Source organism: Pseudonaja textilis, chromosome 1 (assembly GCF_049901715.1).
Source record: "Pseudonaja textilis isolate UNSWEBS1 chromosome 1, rPseTex1.2, whole genome shotgun sequence".
Classification (NCBI taxonomy): Eukaryota; Metazoa; Chordata; class Lepidosauria; order Squamata; family Elapidae; genus Pseudonaja; species Pseudonaja textilis.
The window spans coordinates 171,052,133-171,070,885 of record NC_141990.1 but is presented as its reverse complement, the minus strand read 5'-3'; the positions used below and the strand labels follow the sequence as shown (position 1 = coordinate 171,070,885).

The window sequence follows — 18,753 nt, the reverse complement described above, 5'->3', positions numbered from 1 at the left end:
CTGGCAAAAAAACAGCTAGATCCAACTTAGCAATTCCTTGGTACATTGGAGGTTGGCACGAGGAATGTATGTACTACTATGAACCTTCTTGCTAGCATTTTAGGAGTCTAAGGCTTTTGTAGTGCATGTTGTTTCTCTGTTTGCCATTGCTGAAGCAGAGATCTTCCCCATTTCATTATTTAGTTATAGTATTAAGGTCCTGAGATTTAATACTCAAACTGAATAACTATAATGTCAATTTACCTGACACAACAAATACTTTTGAATAGATTAAGGAAAAGTGGGATAAACACCCCTCTCCCTTCACTCTTTGACTAATTTACGTTGACTCGCTAATAAGATGGATTAAATACTTCTCTTAAATAGATGCAATTCTGATTTTTACAACTCGGCAGCTCTCTGCTTCATTGAAAGGTGGCTAAATGAGTCAATTGATGATAGTAGACTGCACATCCCAGGATTTCATATACAGAGAGCAGACAAAATTGTAGAAACATCTGGTAAAAAGAAGGGAGGATATTGTGGTATTTTATTAACTGCCGCTAGTCCAGAGATATAACTATACAAAAGAAATTTTGTGATGTGATATGGACTTAGAGACATTAATTATCAATTGCAAACCATTCTATTCTCCACAAGAGTTCTCATTCCTCCTAATTGCTGTGTATGTTTCTCCACAAGCTTGTGTAAACAATGCATTACAAACTCTAGCTGACCAGATTATGTGGGCTGAAGTTAATACCCAGATTTATTTCAAATTATTTTAGGAGATTTTAATAAAGCAAAGAGGCAAGAATACTTTAGACCATCGCTACACAACATTAAAAGATGCTTATTGGTTTTTACCACGAGCAGCTGTGGGACACTCTGATCATTGAATGATTCACCTTGTATCTGCTTACAGACAAAGACTTAACACCATGAAACCAACAATTAAATCAGTGAAGATTTGGACTGAGGAGCTAAAACTACAGGCTTGCCTTGACTGCACTGATTGAAATGTGTTCAAAAATACCTCTGCAGACTTGGGTGAACTCACGGATACTGTAACATCGTATGTCACTTTTTGTGAAGACCTTTGCATGCCGACGAGAAACCTGACAATATACAGTAACAATAAACCTTAGTTCACAGCTAAACTTGAGAGCTACATCCCTCCAAGAGGAAGCCTACAGAAAAGGTGATAGAATGCTGTACAATCAGGCCAGAAACATTAACAAGAGAGATCAGAGCAGCAAAAAGAAGCTACTCTGAAAAGTTAAGGAATCAGTTCTCAACAAATGAACCAGAAAACATGTGGAAAACTCTAAAAAATATCACTAGTTACAGCAAACCTCCTTCCCATGCTGAAGGAAATCAACAACTGGAAGATGACCTGAATGTGTTCTACTGTAGATTTGAGAGAAAATTACTGCTACCCAACTCCACAATCCCCATCTCAGACACACCAACAGCCAAGCCTCCTACAACCTACCCCATCCCATTGGGCCCACCACCTCTGGTGATTACAGAGAATGAGGTGCAAGGTCTTTTTCACAGACAAAAGCCAGGAAAAGCACCAAGCCCAGACAAGATAACTCCTTCTTGCTTAAAAGTTTGTGCTGACCAACTGGCCCCCATCTTCACCTGCATCTTTAATAAATCACTAGAGATGTGCTATGTTCCTTCTTGCTTCAAATGTTCTGCTATTATCCAAGTGCCAAAGAAACCTTCCATCAAGGAACTGAATGACTTCAGACCGGTTGCTCTAACATCTGTAGTTTATGAAGACCTTGGGCCACCTGAAAATGGGCGTTGGTCTTACCTGACACGCCATTTCTAGTCGAGCTGCGAGGATCATCCAGAGTGGGAGGTGCTCCAGTCTGCGTCTGTGTAGGCTGAGCTTAATTACCGAGGAACGCTCCGCCCTCTGTCACGTGGTCCCTTGTAGCGTTCCCCAGTTTATGCGAAGTCGAGAGAGGAGGAAAGTCGTCTAACTCTCATCTAACTAGACTTAAAGTATCATTGGCTGAAACAAGGTTCCCCCAGACAGAAAAAATAAAAAAGGGTGGGGCTGGATGATCCTCGCAGCTCGACTAGAAATGGCGTGTCAGGTAAGACCAACGCCCATTCTCCCTCGAGCTGCTCGGATCATCCAAAGAGTGGGACATACCAAAGCTTAGCTGTCCTACGGGAGGGAATCCGTCTGGGGTGGAAGCTCCCCTGGGTCCTCGATGACCCGCTGGAGGACTCGTCTACCAAACGAGGCCTCTGCTGATGCAAAGATGTCAATCTTATAATGCCTAATGAAAGGGGAGGGGGAAGCCCAGGTGGCGGCCCGACAAATGTCTGAGATTGGAGCCTGGGTGGCCCAGGCCGCAGAGGTGGCCGCACTTCTGGTGGAATGCGCCGTAACCCCGCTGGGAACTGGCAAGGTCTGAGACGAATAAGCCTTGACGATGGTGGCTCTGATTCATCGCCCGATGGTGGAAGGGGACACCTTGTGGCCTAAGGACTTGGGCTGGAAGGAGAGAAATAAAGACTCCGACCTTCTAAAGGGTTGTGTGCGGTTAATGTATATGCGGAGGGCCCGCCTCACATCTAGGGTGTGCCATCGTTTCTCCCTTTCCCACAAATAATAGAGTAAAGAACAGCTTTTTTTCCTTCTGGGAGAGGGAGTTAGAGAGATCAGCCCTACTAGGCCTGGGAGCCTAAGCCTAGGGCCAGCAGAATGTCGCAGCAATAGGAGGCCTGCAAAATGTCGCCCGGCCACAAGGCGGCGCCCAAAATGGCGGCCGCCTGGAAATCGAAAGCAAAAAAACGAAGCGGACGGCTCAGGGCGGGTGCGTCCTGCGAGCCACGAGGGCGAGGATGCTGAAATCGCCTCTGTCTGGGCGATTGGCGTTAGTGGGGGGAAAACCAGAATAAAAAGGCTCCGGACCTTAGAAAGGCACAAGGACAGCAAGGCAGGAATGGAAAGAAATAAACGGCAGGGGGGGGGGGTGTTAGCGCTAAGCGCTGCTAAGCCGCCCGCTCAGCCCCCTGGGGGCGAAAACACACATCCCTAAGTCTCAAGACACCCACAGATGCGCAGAGGCTAAGGAAATAATAAACTTAAATCCAACCTGTAACTGAAATATTATCCTGCTTGAATCAGCCAAAGTGGGAAGCACAATCAAAACACACAGCCTAACTCTGTGAAGGCTGGGCATAAACTGGGGAACGCTACAAGGGACCACATGACAGAGGGCGGAGCGTTCCTCGGTAATTAAGCTCAGCCTACACAGACGCAGACTGGAGCACCTCCCACTCTCTGGATGATCCGAGCAGCTCGAGGGAGAACCATCACGAATCCGCTGTTAGACTCCTTGCAATTTGCCTACCAAGCAAATAGATCGACAGATGTTGGATGCTGTTAGTATGACTCTACACTACATCCTACAACATCTTGAATCTCCAAAGACCTATGCAAGTCCTCTTTGTAGACTTTAGCTCAGCATTCAATACCATCATTCCAGATATTCTTCTAACTAAACTAACTCACTAACTGTACCTGACCACACTTGTAAATGGATCATAAGCTTCCTAACAGGCAGGAAACAGCATGTGAAGTTAGACAAAATCACATCAGATACCTCTAAAATTAGAACAATAGCCCCCCCAGGGCTATGTGCACTTCTCTTCTCACTATATAACAATGACTGCTTCTCAAAAGATCCCTTTGTTAAAGTACTGAAGTTTGCAGATGATACAACAGTGATTGGTTTCATTCGAGACAATGATGAACCTACATACCGATGGGAGGTTGAACAACTAGCCTTGTGGTGCAACCAGAACAATCTTGAACTCAAAACCATAGAAATGGTGGTTGATTTCAGGAGAAACCCTCCTATACTACCACTTTTTACAATACTAGACAACACAGTATCAACAGTAGAGACCTTCAGATTTCTAGGTTCTATTATATCACATGACCTAAAATGGACACGTAACATCAAAAACGACATCAAAGAAGCACAACAAAGAATATTTTTTCTGCGCCAATTCAGAAAGCTCAAACTGCCCAAAGAGCTGCTGATTCAGTTCTACAGAGGAATTATTGAATCTGTCATCTGCACCTTTATAACTATCTGGTTTGGCTCTGCAACCAAACAAGACAGACACAGACTTCAACGGATAATTAGAACTGCAGAAAAAACAATTGCTACCAACCTGCCTTCCACTGAGGACTTGTATACAGCACGAGTCAAAAAGAGGGCTGTGAAAGTATCTACAGACCCCTCACATCCTGGACATAAATTGTTTCAACTTCTACACCCAAAACGACACTGTAGGACACTGTACACCAGAACAACTAGAGACAAGGAGTTTTTCCCCAAATGCCATCACTCTGCTAAAGAAATAATTCCCACAACACTGTCAAACTACTTAGTAAAACTATATTACTATTATTCATCTCATCCTTCCTATTACCTATCTCTTCCCACTTATGACTATAACCATGTTGCTTGTATCTTTACAATTTATACTGTTTTGTTTCCTAGTATGATTTGATGCCAGTAGTAACATATCACTAAGTGTTGTATCTTATGAGTCTTGATTATTTTATTTTTTCTTATGTACACTGAGAGCATATGCACCAAAGACAAATTCCTTGTGTGTCCAATCACACTTGGCCAATAAAGAATTCTATTCTATTCTATTCTATTCTATTCTATTCTATTCTATTCTATTCTAAAGAAAGAGAGGGATGATGGCTGACAATTTCTTAGTAGCTTAGCTATTAGCATGATATAGTCTTGATATGAGCTTTGGTAAAAACAGACTGCTAGGAAAACAAGGAATGCCAAATAAGAACCCAAAACATCCTATTACCCTATGCTACATTCCCCTAAAGCCAGTATCACATTATAAAAGCAATGACAAAACCAACAGCAGGTGGCTAAAAGGCTTGTAGTATAGGTAGTCTTTGACTTATAACCACAATTGGGACCAGAATTTTGGTCGTTAAGTGACAGTTAAGTGAGTCATATGTGACCAAACCTTACTTTATGATCATTTTACTTTGATCATTAAGTGAATCACAGTAACCATTAAACAAATTTGGCTTCCCACATTGACTTTACTTGTCAGAAGCTGGCTGGGAAGTTCTCGAATCATGATCACATGGCTATAGGAATCTGCAACCACCATAAATGAGAGCTGGTTGCCAAGCAGCCAGATTGTGATCATGTGACTGCTTGGTTATGTTGTAATTTTAAAGACAGATTGCAAGCCAGTTTTGAAAGCATTGTTGTAACTCCAAACTGTTATTAAACAAATGATTGTAAGTTGAGGACTACCTGCATAATAATTAGCATTTGTAATATAAAAATATTTAATACACAATTATTACATCCTAAATAATTTATTGCAACACTCATGCACATTCCACACTGATCATTCATTCTTTTAATCATATCTGATTATATTTTATCTCTACAAAATCTACACAGGTAACTCAGAGAGATGTACATTTACCATTGTACATAAATGGTGAGGAGATAGAGAGGGTTGGTAGTTTTACATTTCTGGGCACTTATATCTTGGAGGACCTCTCATGGACTATGAATGCTAACATGCTTGTAAAGAAGGCACAGAAGAGGCTGTACTTCCTGAGAATGCTCAGGAAGATAAATCTATCTCAGCATCTACTTCTGTCCTACAACCGCAGTACCACTGAGAGTGTCCTGACATACGGCATTCTTGTATGGTATGGGAGAAGCTCTGTAGTGGACAAAAAAGCTCTATAGAGGATCATTAAAACTGCCCAGAATATCATTGGGTTCCAACTACCAGCCCTGGATGACATCTTCGCATCTCGCTATTCTCAGAGACTCTTCCCATCTTGCTTACAATCTTTATGAACTGTTGCCTTTTGGCAGAAAATACAGAACAATTAAAACTTGGACCAATGTTTTCTGAATAGTTTTTATCCCAGAGCTATAATTGCACTTAACAATGAACTTAAGGATCACCATCAGTGAGCTGTTGGATAGAATTACTTGGTCTGTTGTGTGGATGCTTATGTGTTTTTAGGAGGCAGGGAATTTTGGCGGATGGGGAGGTGTTTGGGGATTGTCAGGTGTATATGTACATTGAGTCTGGTCTCTGGGTGTTATGTGAATTTCGTTGTATGTATACTGTGTATATACATACAATGACAATAAATAATTCAATTCAATTATATAATCAAATAAAGCTATAACTGAATGTAAAAACATGAATCTCAAATCACAGCATATTGCAATGACTCTCTGCAGGCACTCTCTACACTTTACCAAGATAAGTCTCATCTTGTGCCAAGACTGCCACAGAAATAACTAACATTTTTTTAAAAAAGCATTTAAATTACAACTGTGGCGTCTCCCAGTTACTAAAAACCCAAAAATATTTTCTGCATGAAACCGAAGCATTAATGGAAAATACCAGAGGAAATGCCCCTTTCTTTAAAGATTAGGGATTATAAATAGTAGCCTAACTTCATTTCATAGCAACCTATTTCTAAAATGACAGATATCCTACACATATATAAATAAGAATGTCAGTACTATATATCTAGTTTAGAATTTTATCTTTTTGTAAGAGCTGGTGCCCTTGGAGGAGGAGATGGTGTGAAAGGACTACAGTAAAGCAGCAGTTTTCCAGGAAGGAGGGATAACATTCCAGAAAGGGGGTTGAGGCAGGCCAGGCCAGAGATGAATAGGAAACAGAAAGAAAGGATAGCAACTGCCTAGAATCTCCCAGTACACTGAGGTGAAAGTAATAAGGATTTAACCTGGCAAGTGTAAGCAAATAAAGAACTGAATTCTGGCTGAATTGTTACATGCTGGTTTTGGCTTGCCTGCCACATATTTTCCTATAAGAATCCTAAAACTTGATTCCTTCAATCTCTTTTCATAGGACTTAATTTCTAAGTTCTTAATTATTCTTACTATTATTCTCAGACCCTGTTCATTTACTTGAAACTCTGTTTTTTTTAAGTAAATGCACTTTTCAAAGTAAAGTTAATTTAGTCCCAGAGTTCTGCATCTTAAAATCCATACATCTTAAAATTGTCAGGGCTGAGAAACCCATATTTAGTGCCTAGGGCTGAAACTTATCTCATCCCATGTGAGGCTACCCGCAAGCTTGATAAGGAATAACTGATGAGCACTCTTGAAACAGGGCTCTTCAGCCAGTTACTTATCCAACTTAATGGCCACACCATCTTGTCAGCATTTAACTGCTAATGAGACAACTTAAAGTAGCTGGCTTTTCGTAAGTGCTGCAGTGCAGATCACTCTTCTTTGTGGTTCCAAACAGCTGCCCCTTTGTTCCAAATACTTCATTCAAGCACCTTGGAAAACTTAGCCCAATTTTCCATAGGTATTCAATCAAAAGCCAAATCTGGACTATTTCAAAGAGTTTAGGACTTCTTAGGGTTCTTCTCCCCAAAGAGAGATCCTGAAATTCCTCAACTCAGGCAGTAACTCTCATGTGGGTTGATGGCTATGTAAGAAGCCATACTCAGGAGAAAATAAGCCAGCTGGGTGATTTTGGGCCACTCCCTCTCTCTTCAACCCAACCCACTTCCCAAGGTGGGTTGTTGAGAAGACAGGAGGCAGGATTTTACATCCCACCTTTATTTTTTATAAGGGCTCATGGCATCACATTTACAACACCTTCCTCCAATTTACCTGTGGCATTTACCATCCATTTCCCCCTCTTAAACCTATGGCCTGACATTTTCCAGACAATGGTCAAGAGCAGCTTATAGATTTTTAACATGTATGGGAGAGAATAGAGAGCAGTATCAAATAGGTATGGTATTTTCCCAAACAATCTCATGGGAATATTTTCCTTAGGATTGGGAAAGGGCTGAATCATACGCTAGGAGATTAAACCCTCCTGCTGTTCCCAATACAAGTTCAGTTAGGAAACAAGAGATTTGGCGCGCTCTAAGCTTAGTGGCTTTCTTGCAGACGTTTCACTACCCAAACTAGATAGCATTGACGACATTACCTAGTTTGGGTAATGAAACGTCTGCAAGAAAACAAGCAAGCTCAGAGAGCACCAAGCATGTCAACCCTGAACTACAAAAAATATCCTTTATCGGGAGCGAGGAACCTGGCTCTGGTGCCAAGCTAAAGGGGTAGAAAGCCGGGGCTTCGTGTGAGCAACAGGCAGGCGAGGCCTCACAACTGAGAAGGGTCTCGGGATGCTCCTCCCTCCCGCTTCCTAACACGCGACTGAAGTTTTTACAGTCCAGCCGGACGAAAACCTAGCGCGCCGCCTCTCTCTGTTCCGAAGGTTTCAGGAAGGGGGGAGCGAAGGGATTCCCACGCGCTAACAACCCGCGCGCTCCACCCCCGCCTTCTCCTATACCGAGCAGCACACACCCCCACCCCCGCCTCTCACCTGAAGTCTCGCGGCCGCGCTTTAATTGCCCAAATCACCGGCGGCTTCCCAGGCACGCTGGAAACAGCTGATTCACGTAAAGAGAAAGAGGCGGGCTTTGCTGGGCCGAAGGGGCGGAGCTGACCTGGAGAATTAGGTGGGAAAGCTGCAGGAACAGAAGATGGGGACGGGATCTTGAATGGGACAAACTAACGCAGAAGCGTAAGCTAAACCATGACTAGAAAGGGGTATTAATATGGCTGAAAGTGGCTAGACGCTAGAGGTTGGAAAGAAAAGAAGCGAACAAAAGAGCAATTTTCGTATGATCTAAAGAAATGACTGCATCTCAGAATAGCATACACTCCTTTTTTGCCCTTTCTATTTCAGAGATACACGAGTAAAGCGACCAAGCCTGGCTTGGGAAACTGCGACCACTAGTGGGCATCAAAGAGAATACAGACAATTCTACTTCGTTGCTGCCCTCTGGCCATAATGTCGCTTTTTAGTAGATTCTGCTCAGCGTTGGTGCCTCTTTTTTATTTATTTTATTTGTCAAGCAAGTATTAGATAACACGTGTAAGCGTGGTTATGAATATATGAAATGGATACGAATGAAAAAGAAATAGGACAGGAACGGTAGGCACGTTGGTGCACTTATGCACACAGACCTCGGTTAAAGTTTTTGGGGTTTGGGGAAGAAACCAGTCAGGTAGAGTATTCCAGACATTGACCACTCTGTTGTAAAGTCGTATTTCCTGCAATCAAGTTTGGTGCGGTTTACCTTGAGTTTGTATCTATTGTGTGCTCTTGTATTATTGTGGTTGAAGCTGAAGTATTCATTGACAGGACATTGCAGTAGATAATTTTATGTACTAAGATCAGCCCGAAGCTTGTGTTTTCAAAATACCATCAGTGTGGGCAGGAGTTAATGAATACACTCCATTGTGCATGCTTTAGTACAGTTATCAATGCTGAAATTATAATTGCAACAAATTGGCAGGAAGTTGGAAAGGTGCCAGGGTGCTAATTTGTGCTTAAAACCTGAGGATATGTTACAAGCTGTGTGTAGCACAGACAATGTTACTTAAAATATAAAAGGCTTGTTTTTTTAAAAAAAATGTAAATTCAGCTTTGCACTGTTCAGGAATGCCAGTTCAATCCAGTACATTCAGAAGCCCAGTGAATTTACAGTTTTAGATTTCTTTGCTTTCATAATGTTGGAAGTGGAAGCATTTTGTAGATTCTGTGAGCCTTCCTGTGAGCAGGAATTTGATATGAGTAATTACTGGAGAAACAGTAACTAACAGAAAAAAGATTTACTGTAGTTACAGGAAATACATTATAGGATGAACAGAGCTTACCACCTAGATAACTACATCTATCAGAAGGAGAATCAGAGTCAAAGCAGGTGAAGCTGGGAATAAAAGCAGAAGGAACTGACCTGGGATTAATCATCTTGTAATATAAAACAAAGCAGGAACTGTGATAGACAAAGAGGGGATACAGAATAAATCCTTAATTGTCTACACTCCCTCAAGCTGTGCTGCCAGATGTGTAAATCATAAGCACACATAATTATAACTTGCTGTGTTAGGGGAAGTAAGCAGTAAAATGAGACCAGCATGCACAAACCAGTCTGCATTTAATCAAGATTTACCAGCTGGAGGGATGGGATAGGATATCTCAGGTTTTTTTAAAATAAACCACAGAAGTTGCATGCTGTAACACTTCAAGCAAGAACAAAAAACATGGGAAAATAATACTGTAATATGTGTATATGTGCCTTCAAGTCAGTGTTGATTCCTGTGATTACCTCACTAAGTCCCTGAAATTTATTTGGCAAGCTTCCCAAGACTGAGAAAGTGTGACTGACCCAAGGTGACCAAGTTTACTTCATGCCTAAATAGAACTAGAACTCAGTGTCCCAGTTTTAGCCCAGTATCTCAACCTAATGGTATCTCAATCTCTACACCAATAGGCAAAAAAATTATGCCATCGTTTCAGATCTTGTTATTTTACTATAAGCCCCCAAACATACATTTTAAACACTTCCCACCAACTAACTCCCTCAAAACAGTCAGTCCCCAATATCCTGACTTTTCATTATTGCCTTGTCCCCATTGGTCACTAGGTAAATGGTGTGTGCAGCTCTCATTTAAAGGTTCGAATAATGCAAAAGAAGGGTTGCCCCTGCCTGGATACAGGCTAAGTTCTGGAGCAGCAAAGTTAGTTTGTTCCATAAGTATCAGCTGTGAAAAGGAAGCCCACAAACTGCAAAACATACATTCTCCTATATTTTCATACTTTTCCTATTGATAATTTGTGCTGGGAGTTAAGATAATATAGACTTGAGTCTAGATGTTTTATTTTGTGTTCAGGTTGATGGTTAAGTTGTTCATTTGGAAATATGCACATTATCTGGAGTAATATTTGGTAAACTAAAAAAGTTACACAAAAAATAAATTTGAAATGTTGGCCTAAAACTGTAGAAGAAAGAATTCTTATGAGTCACAAGAGACCTCGTGCAAGTCATATGAACATTCATACATTTCCAATCTTTGGTAAACAAAAAAGGATATGAGAGATAGAAAATCAAGCATTTTGAGGGCTGAAGAAAATGGGTGACATTTTATGTGGAAATTTTTCCAGCCCTAGGTGCCTATGCTGCCTTTGTGAAGAGAAAGATTCATCACAGCAAGACAACATACCACCAAAAGGAGAACTGAAAGTAAGCAGTTTCTTACCTATGATAGGGAGAGGCATGGGCTAAATCTCATGAAGTAAAGGAAATTTCTTGATTGGGCTGCATGTTAGCTTCGCAAAATAAAAAACATTAGAGAAAATAAGGTTATAACAAAATTAATTCATCTGGATTTTTACCACATCAAAGTATAAACTACTGTATTCTCATACTGTAATATAATTCTATCATGAATCAGCTAAAAAAACACAACATGTGAAGATCTGATCAATAAGCACATTTCTGTTATTGAAATGTTACTAATTCACCAAGAACGCTAAGAAGGATTTAATAGTCAAGGAACGTGTTGCATCCATCATCGTTCCATACTTTTCAGAAACCAAATCTGGAAGAGCCTATCAATTCTTTTTCATCCAGAACATAAATTTTAGTGATGAATTCTGGTGGGAAAGAATGTCATGCTTTTCATGAAAGGAAGTATAGAAGATGTTCATCAAATCTGTGTTTGAATATGCAGCTTAACCTATTCTATTTTAACCTATTTTAACCTCCTATTAAGACCTATTAATTTTATTTTTTCTGCTGAATACTCTTGCTGGGCCTACCAGGGAGGATATTTCTTCTGGCACATTGAACATTCCACTATTCCACTATTAGAAAAGCATGATCAGTGCAGACATGTTTCAGAAGTGACAATGACAGATCTCATAAATGAGCAATTGTAACCTGCAATCACTGGTTCAAGTGAGACAGGAAATGTCATCTGAGACCTGGTTTTGAGCTTGGACTCAGACTTGGAAAATATGTAAAGGGGATCTTGCAATCATCATAAAGTATAATATTCCTACATTAATTGATTCACAGATAGTGAACTGTTGGGTCAAAAACATTTAAGAAATCTTAGAACTGAATGCATGTGTTCTCTATCTCTCTCCCATTGATATTTAAGCCAAGAAAAAGTCTCCCGTTTGGGTACGCCTCATCCTACTTGACTCTTGAAACACTGAGTGAAGGCCCTCACTCCATGGTGTGCCAAGGAATCAGCAGGTGAGTGTTCTACAACGAATAAAAAAGCTTTATAGGAAGCATTCTGGAATGACAACATTTGAAAAGCTAATTACTAAGGTACAATATGATCATCCTAGCTATAAAAAGTAACTTTGTTAAAATTATAGCATTCTTTGCACTTATTGCAAATCCAAAAATATTACCTGGAAAGTTGTTATACTACTATGTGAAAAAAATACAGTTTCACAGGTGATGCACAATGTATCTAACAACTATAAATGCCTCTCAAAAGTTTTGACTCTGTATCCACATGATTGCAGAAATAAAAATTTAATCTTCAATCAAAGTAGGTTTCTAGATTATATGCCATGCCATGTTTCACCGCAGAAAAGGGAAGGAACGGGTGGGATTCTACCAATTCGCACCTATTCGCTAGAACCGGTTAACATTCGAAGCAGCTCAGAGAATCGGTTGTTAGAAGAAATTACTGGCCTAATCCTGTAAGAAAGGTAGGAAGGAAACATTCTGGTGTTGCTTACAGAAACTGCCTCTCTGTTAACCCTTATTACATTCTTGGGCAGGACTAGACTTCCTGTCTCAGGAACTTCTCTGGAGTTTTTTTCCCTTCCTTTGCTGGTACTTTGCTTGTGTGGAGGGACCATTTAAAGTTACAATGACACTGAAAAAAGTGACTTATGACCATTTTTCACACTTACGACTGTTGCAGCATCCCCACAGTCATGAGAGGCCAGGTGAGGAGATGTGTGCCTCGATGTAATATTGAGTTGGCCACATCCAGCCAATAACATGACCACCAAGCCATGTCTACCCAGTCACATGACCACCAAGCTATGCCCACCACCTAAGCCACGCCCACAGAACCCGTTGTTAAAAATTTTGAATCCCACCCTGGGAAGGAAGACTTTGTTTTTGTTATTTGAAGAAAGCAAATATTAGCATGTTTTATCCTTGATGGCACCATTTGGAGACATGCCTCCTGTTTTCACATATTTGGTAGATTGACTGCATAAACTACGCTATTATTATATATATGAATAAGCCATTCTAGCTTGTGCATTTTTACATGTACTGAATTACTTCAATTGTGGTAGATTTATAGATTTGGTTTGTGAATTCAATTATTAGGTATAGTGAAGAGACAAATATTATATTCTGTCCCAATAGAATATACAATCAGCTGGTAGCTTTGAAAGTCATCAGCCTAAATACTGAGGAGGGAATCCCTTTTACAGCCATAAGAGAAGGTAAGAAATATTAATATAGCATTCAGTCTGTGTGATGAATCATGACCTGAATATTGTGACCAGTTAGGTTGAACTAGGTATTATTATTACAGTATTGAATTGTTGTTTTGAGCCTTTGACTCAGTGGTGACTCCTGGTAGCCTGGATGAATCCCTGCAGGTCTCATGATTTCAGAAATGGTTTGCCATTGCCTTTTTCCTGCGGCTATGAGACAATGATTGGTCCAAGGTACTCATGGTCCCCTAGTTTCTAACCTGCTATCTTAACCACTACACCAAACTGGGTCTCTTTTGTATTTGGCTGAATTTATTAGAAGCAATAGGAGGCTGTATTGGGATTCAAACAGAATCAGTTGTCTACATTTCTGAATATTTAGCTCTTCCCATCCCAGACTTACAATCAAATGCTAATAGGGCTGTGTGTATACCTGAATGAGAAATATTTATATGATATTTTATTCTTCTGATAGAAGTTTATGCTACTGCTGTAAAGTACCTGCAGATGCTCCAGGCTATATGTCCCTACTTGCACCTAACAAATCTGCCTAGGCAACTTCTTTTTTTCTTGCATGTTCTGATGATGTTACTTTCATCGCATTCCAGCCCATCAAGGAAACAGCTTGGTGTTGTCCTTAGTTGTGTTAAGTTCAAAATATTCCCTGTGCCCCTGTCATACACACACTAATTAATTTTGACACTAAGGACAGTCCCACGATGTGCAAAATCTGCTAGGTTTTGTAATCTCTAGCATTGGAAGGAAGTCAGTGAAATGATTGCAGTTAATGAAAATGCTACTTCTAGTTTTTTTTGTTTTGTTTGTGGCTGATTCAAGAATTGGTAAAGAGCCCTGTAACTCAATGGTAGAGACAGACTTACTTTTGCTGTGTTGAAAGGAAGGCTTCTGAAGGCATGTTTATATGATATATTCAGCCAAGCTTTGTGCCAACTGTAGCTGAACTCATTTGATCTAATGCCAGTCATTATTACAAACTGAGGCAAACTCCTGCTAAGGAATAAACAAAACCTTGGCCGGTGTCCCACCCACCTACACAGGGATGGCACAGCTTAAATATTTCCTTTTTAAAATTTTAAAAGCAAATTAAAAGCAATGAAATTAAAAGCAAACAAAGAAACAAACAATGGAATAGCCCAGTCAGTACATATCTTACATGAATAGAGTTACTTATGGAGTGTATGTGTCTACATAACCCCTATTTTGCAATCACTCTTTCTTTCCTTCTCTGTTTCCAAATGCCAGAAGGATGAGATAACTACAACATAATTCTGGCTTCTTGGTCCTGAAGACCTTAGCTGATGGCTAAAAAGTGGCAGGAGACATTCTACAATGAATTCTGGTACTTCCTGTTTCAAACAAAGACCACAATGCTTAATCAAAAGTTTATCTAGACAATCTTTAGCAAATAGGTTCTGAAACCACTGTTTAATTCTGAATGGCAAAAGCAGGGAAGGAGGTTGAGACGGGAAGAAGTTTGTTACTGTTGTGAGGGATTGTGTAGGATAAAAGCTAGAGACATCTGATCTGAAGGAAAACCTGAGAAGTAAGCCAACCATACATAGTAATTTCATTGTGATTATTCCAGTATGATTCTTTCTGATTATTCCTGTGCTGCAGCCTAAGCAATCCAAATAATTTACAAGCATCCCTCCCTCCCCCACCGAAAAAAGGCTCTACAGATCTGCAAAGGGGTGGCAGTTGAGGTTTTAACCATCTGTAAGCATCCACAGGCAAAGGGGAAGCAAGTTCAAATAAGTAAACTTGTGTTCTTCCTTTGCTGAAACATAGCTTTAGACATCCAACAAACCCTTTGTCAGTGCAAAAGGGAAGGAGCTTCTGAAAGTCCACTGATCATGACCTCTGTCGTGGCATAACTGCCTGTTGAGAGTTTATTTAACCCAGATAAGGTTTTAAGAAACTTAAATTTCATTTAACACCCACCCACCCCCCATTTTAAGCAATTTTAATTTAACAAGAATGTATTTCAGCAATAGAATAGCAACACTTTTCCAAGAGTGTGTTTGCTGTAGGAAGAAAACCATGTTAGTTTGTCATGGCAAAAAAATTGTGAGAGTCTGGTAGCACCATTTCTAGCTAACCAACTTTATGAAAAGGCTTAAACTTTCATAAGATATAGCTCACTTTATCAGATGGCTAAATTGATATAATGTGTTAAAAACCTCTACCTTGCTCTTTATTCTACCACTGAGAAAAGCCAGCAAGGCTATGGGTTGAAATGATCATTTAAACGATTCTGGAGCATTCATTCTATAATTAGAATGACCCAATTTGATAATCTCTTGTTCCAAATTCTATGGGTGGAAACATCCCACAGATATACAGTTCAGAGTGACTGCTGGAAGGTTGGGACAGTCTCACTGATCAATCAGAACTATGTCTGACAAATCAGATATTGTGAGATTGAGAAATTTGACAAGTTGAAGAAGATAGGAATGCAAGAGAAAAGCCCACTGTGTTCAGAAGCAAGCAGTCGAAGCAAGCAAATGAATTGTAATGAAATGGTCCCTTCTAAATTATGCACTGTACATTCCCCAAGCATTGTCTTCTTATTTTACTTCTTTTAGCTGCTTTAACTTTGTAGAATGCAAAGAATTGGATAGTTTAAATGATTGTACTGACCCTTTCACATATACCCCCCCACCCACCCAAAAAACCCAGAGCAAACTATTAACACTGAACAAAAGCACTTTCCTTTCCATCTGCCTGTCCACCTTCTGGTTTGGTAGCACAAAAGCTTGCACGTTTCTTCAAAGAAGATACTTTTTTTTAATATAAATTTTATTTGGGTTTTCACAAAAACATAATACAAATAAAACATCTTTTTTTGAGAATAGCATGATCCCAGGTTATCACTTCTCCATACAGACACAAACTCAATTTCATATTCAACTTTGTGTTCTATTCCATATCTTATTACTATTTTAACATTTTCTCCATAATTTTTCCCCTCCCTTGGTTTTCTCAACTTTAATTATCTCATATCTAAATTCAATTATATATCTTTTTCTAAATTTCAATGTCTTTCTAATCATTAAATTTATACTTTTGTCTGTCCTGTTTCAATTTCATATTATCTTTTCTCATTAAACAAATTTTCCCCTGTAGTTACTACTTGGAGTATGACACCTTTATATCTTTTAATTTTATCCATTCAACTCTTATTTAAACTTCAATTTATGCCTTTAAAATTATAACATTCAATATAGTACATAACTTCCAGTTGAATTCTGCTTGGTACATTCTTAAAATACACACTATGTTCTTAAATGTGTGTGTGTTTGTGTGTGTGTGTGTGTGTGTGTGTGTGAGAGAGAGAGAGAGAGAGAGAGAGAGAGAGAAAGAAAGAAGCCTGATGATGGCAGATGAGATTCTCCTGAAACGTTGCTACAACTTTAAAAGCACAACTATAATGACGTGGGAAAATACCCGAACATACATACATACATATATACAATAAAACACTCATTCCATTCCAAGTCAATTCTACCATTAATATTAGTTAGAATCTTAATGTCTTTAACAATTCTTTTCAATTGAATATCATCCTTCCTTGGGAACACTTATAAAGTTTCCATAATTCTTTTTTTTTCATATTTCCCTTCACTTATATTTTTATAAATCATTAATAATAATTAAAATGTTCCCATCCTTTCCTAATTTCCTTCTCTCATTCTCTTTATTTCATTTATTTATTAACAAACATTCCACTGCATTACCATAAGTATTTTATCCATCTTTAATCATACATTGTTTCATATTTTCTAGAATTATTTCTATTTCTAATATAACAATACTATCTTATGTACCTTTGCAGAATCCCTTTTTCAATAAATTTTCACCCATTATCTCTAAATAGGCTTATACTTTCAATCCTTATACATTTTCCCTGTTTCTGTAGATCTTGTTTCTGTCTTTTATAACTTCTTTTCCTTTCCTTCTTCCCTCTCTTCTTCTCCTTCCCCTTTTTGCCCCCTTGTCTCTCTACTTCTAATTCTCTCTTCTGTAATCCTCTCTTCTGTCGCTTCCTAATATTGTAATTATTTTTCAAACTATTCTTTTTTTTGTTGTTTTTTGAAATCTTAAACTTTTCACTCTCTTTTCCCCCTTTTCCTTTTTCCCCCCACATAAAGTTACTTGATCATTAAAGATGGCTTCTTTGTCCCAACCTTCTTGTTCTACAAGCATTTCTTATTGTTTCTCATAGTTCCAGATCTCCATTTCTAAAAATTGAAATACGAAGCCAAAAGAACCTCTTCCTTCTTGTGCATCTTCTTTCTGTTTTTTAAGTTCCATTTTCAGTTCTTCTAAAAGTGATGCCATTTTAAACACTTCTAAACAACCACCTGATTGATTTTAGTCATTTAAATCCGGTAGCCAAAAATCCAAAAATCACCAAGTAATCCAATAATCTAAAACTGTTTCTTCTTGCTTCTTTTTTCCACTTTCTCTTCCTGGGGTTCTATTATTTTGTTACAAAGTTTCAGTTAGAATGTATCTTTTAGGAATCTTGTTAAGGTTTCACTATAAGTTCCCTTTAGTACCGGGCAGTCTCCTCTATTTTTCCAGATCCTGCCCTTTTATTCTTTACTTTTCTCTCTTTTCCTGCTTTTAAAAGTTTTTGAGTATCCAAAAATCTTTATTATCCCTTTGACATTTTATTTTCAGCTTAAATGCCTATTGATGTCAAAGTGGATTTTTGTCAATTTCTTACTTAAATCTCTTAGCTGTCAGTATAAGGAAGGAAAGAAAAAAAAGCCAAATCCTTTCCCTTCCCTCTCTCCTTCATTGCTTCAAAGTCTTCTTTGGGAACAATGTTATTTTTTATAGTTCAAATTCCAGGGTATCTTATGTTGTTGCTTTTTCAGTTCAAACCGGTCAACCAAAACTTTCTCTTCTTATCTTCCTCCTGCACATTCTTTTCCAGTCGAGTTCTTCTTTGAGGTGGCCATTTTTGACCACCACTGCAACCGCCTTCGGGAAAGGGAGTAATGGCCAGCTGAGGAGGAGAGATGCAGCTCTCCTCAACCCTGCTGGCGGTCTCCCCCCTCTTCACCACCTCTAAGGGATGGCTTAGCTCTGAATCCATCTGGCTCGGGGCACTCCGGCGGTGAGCACGGATCGAAACCGTGCATGATCATGGATTCAGTCCGTCGCCGAAGAAGCTCAAACTGAAAGTGAGCCTTCAAAGAAGATTCTTTGAGGGAATAGTCTAATAACAAGATGAATAAGTACACAAAACTGTACCAGGGTCCGTTGACATATAAAATGCATTTCAATCAAGTGCCATCTTTTGTTTAAGCAATTTTAATTATTGGAATGCACATTTTTTAAAGATGTAAATTTTTT

The 18,753-nt window shown here is 39.3% G+C and overlaps 2 protein-coding genes across 9 annotated transcripts in view; one reads left to right on the top strand and one right to left on the bottom strand.

Annotated features, from left to right (window-relative positions):
* Nucleotides 1-8,538, bottom strand: part of ALS2 (alsin Rho guanine nucleotide exchange factor ALS2) — a 76,460-nt gene extending 67,922 nt beyond the window's left edge. For 2 of the 3 annotated variants that reach the window (XM_026696758.2, XM_087919677.1), the window contains exon 1: nt 8,419-8,538. The gene's annotated coding sequence lies outside the window, so the exon portion shown is untranslated. The remainder of the gene's footprint in view (nt 1-8,418) is intronic. The other variant, XM_087919679.1, reaches the window with a different exon arrangement.
* The window catches only part of CDK15 (cyclin dependent kinase 15), a 39,657-nt gene continuing 29,430 nt past the window's right edge, over nt 8,527-18,753 (top strand). For 2 of the 6 annotated variants that reach the window (XM_087919680.1, XM_087919683.1), the window contains exons 1-4: nt 8,890-9,033; nt 11,047-11,125; nt 12,048-12,145; nt 13,292-13,371. In XM_087919680.1, the coding sequence (XP_087775806.1) occupies nt 8,999-9,033; nt 11,047-11,125; nt 12,048-12,145; nt 13,292-13,371 (292 nt within the window). In that variant the 5' untranslated portion in view covers nt 8,890-8,998. Of the gene's footprint in view, nt 8,620-8,854; nt 9,107-11,014; nt 11,126-12,047; nt 12,146-13,291; nt 13,372-18,753 lie in introns of those variants that run through there. The other 4 variants (XM_087919682.1, XM_087919684.1, XM_087919685.1 and 1 more) reach the window with 4 other exon arrangements.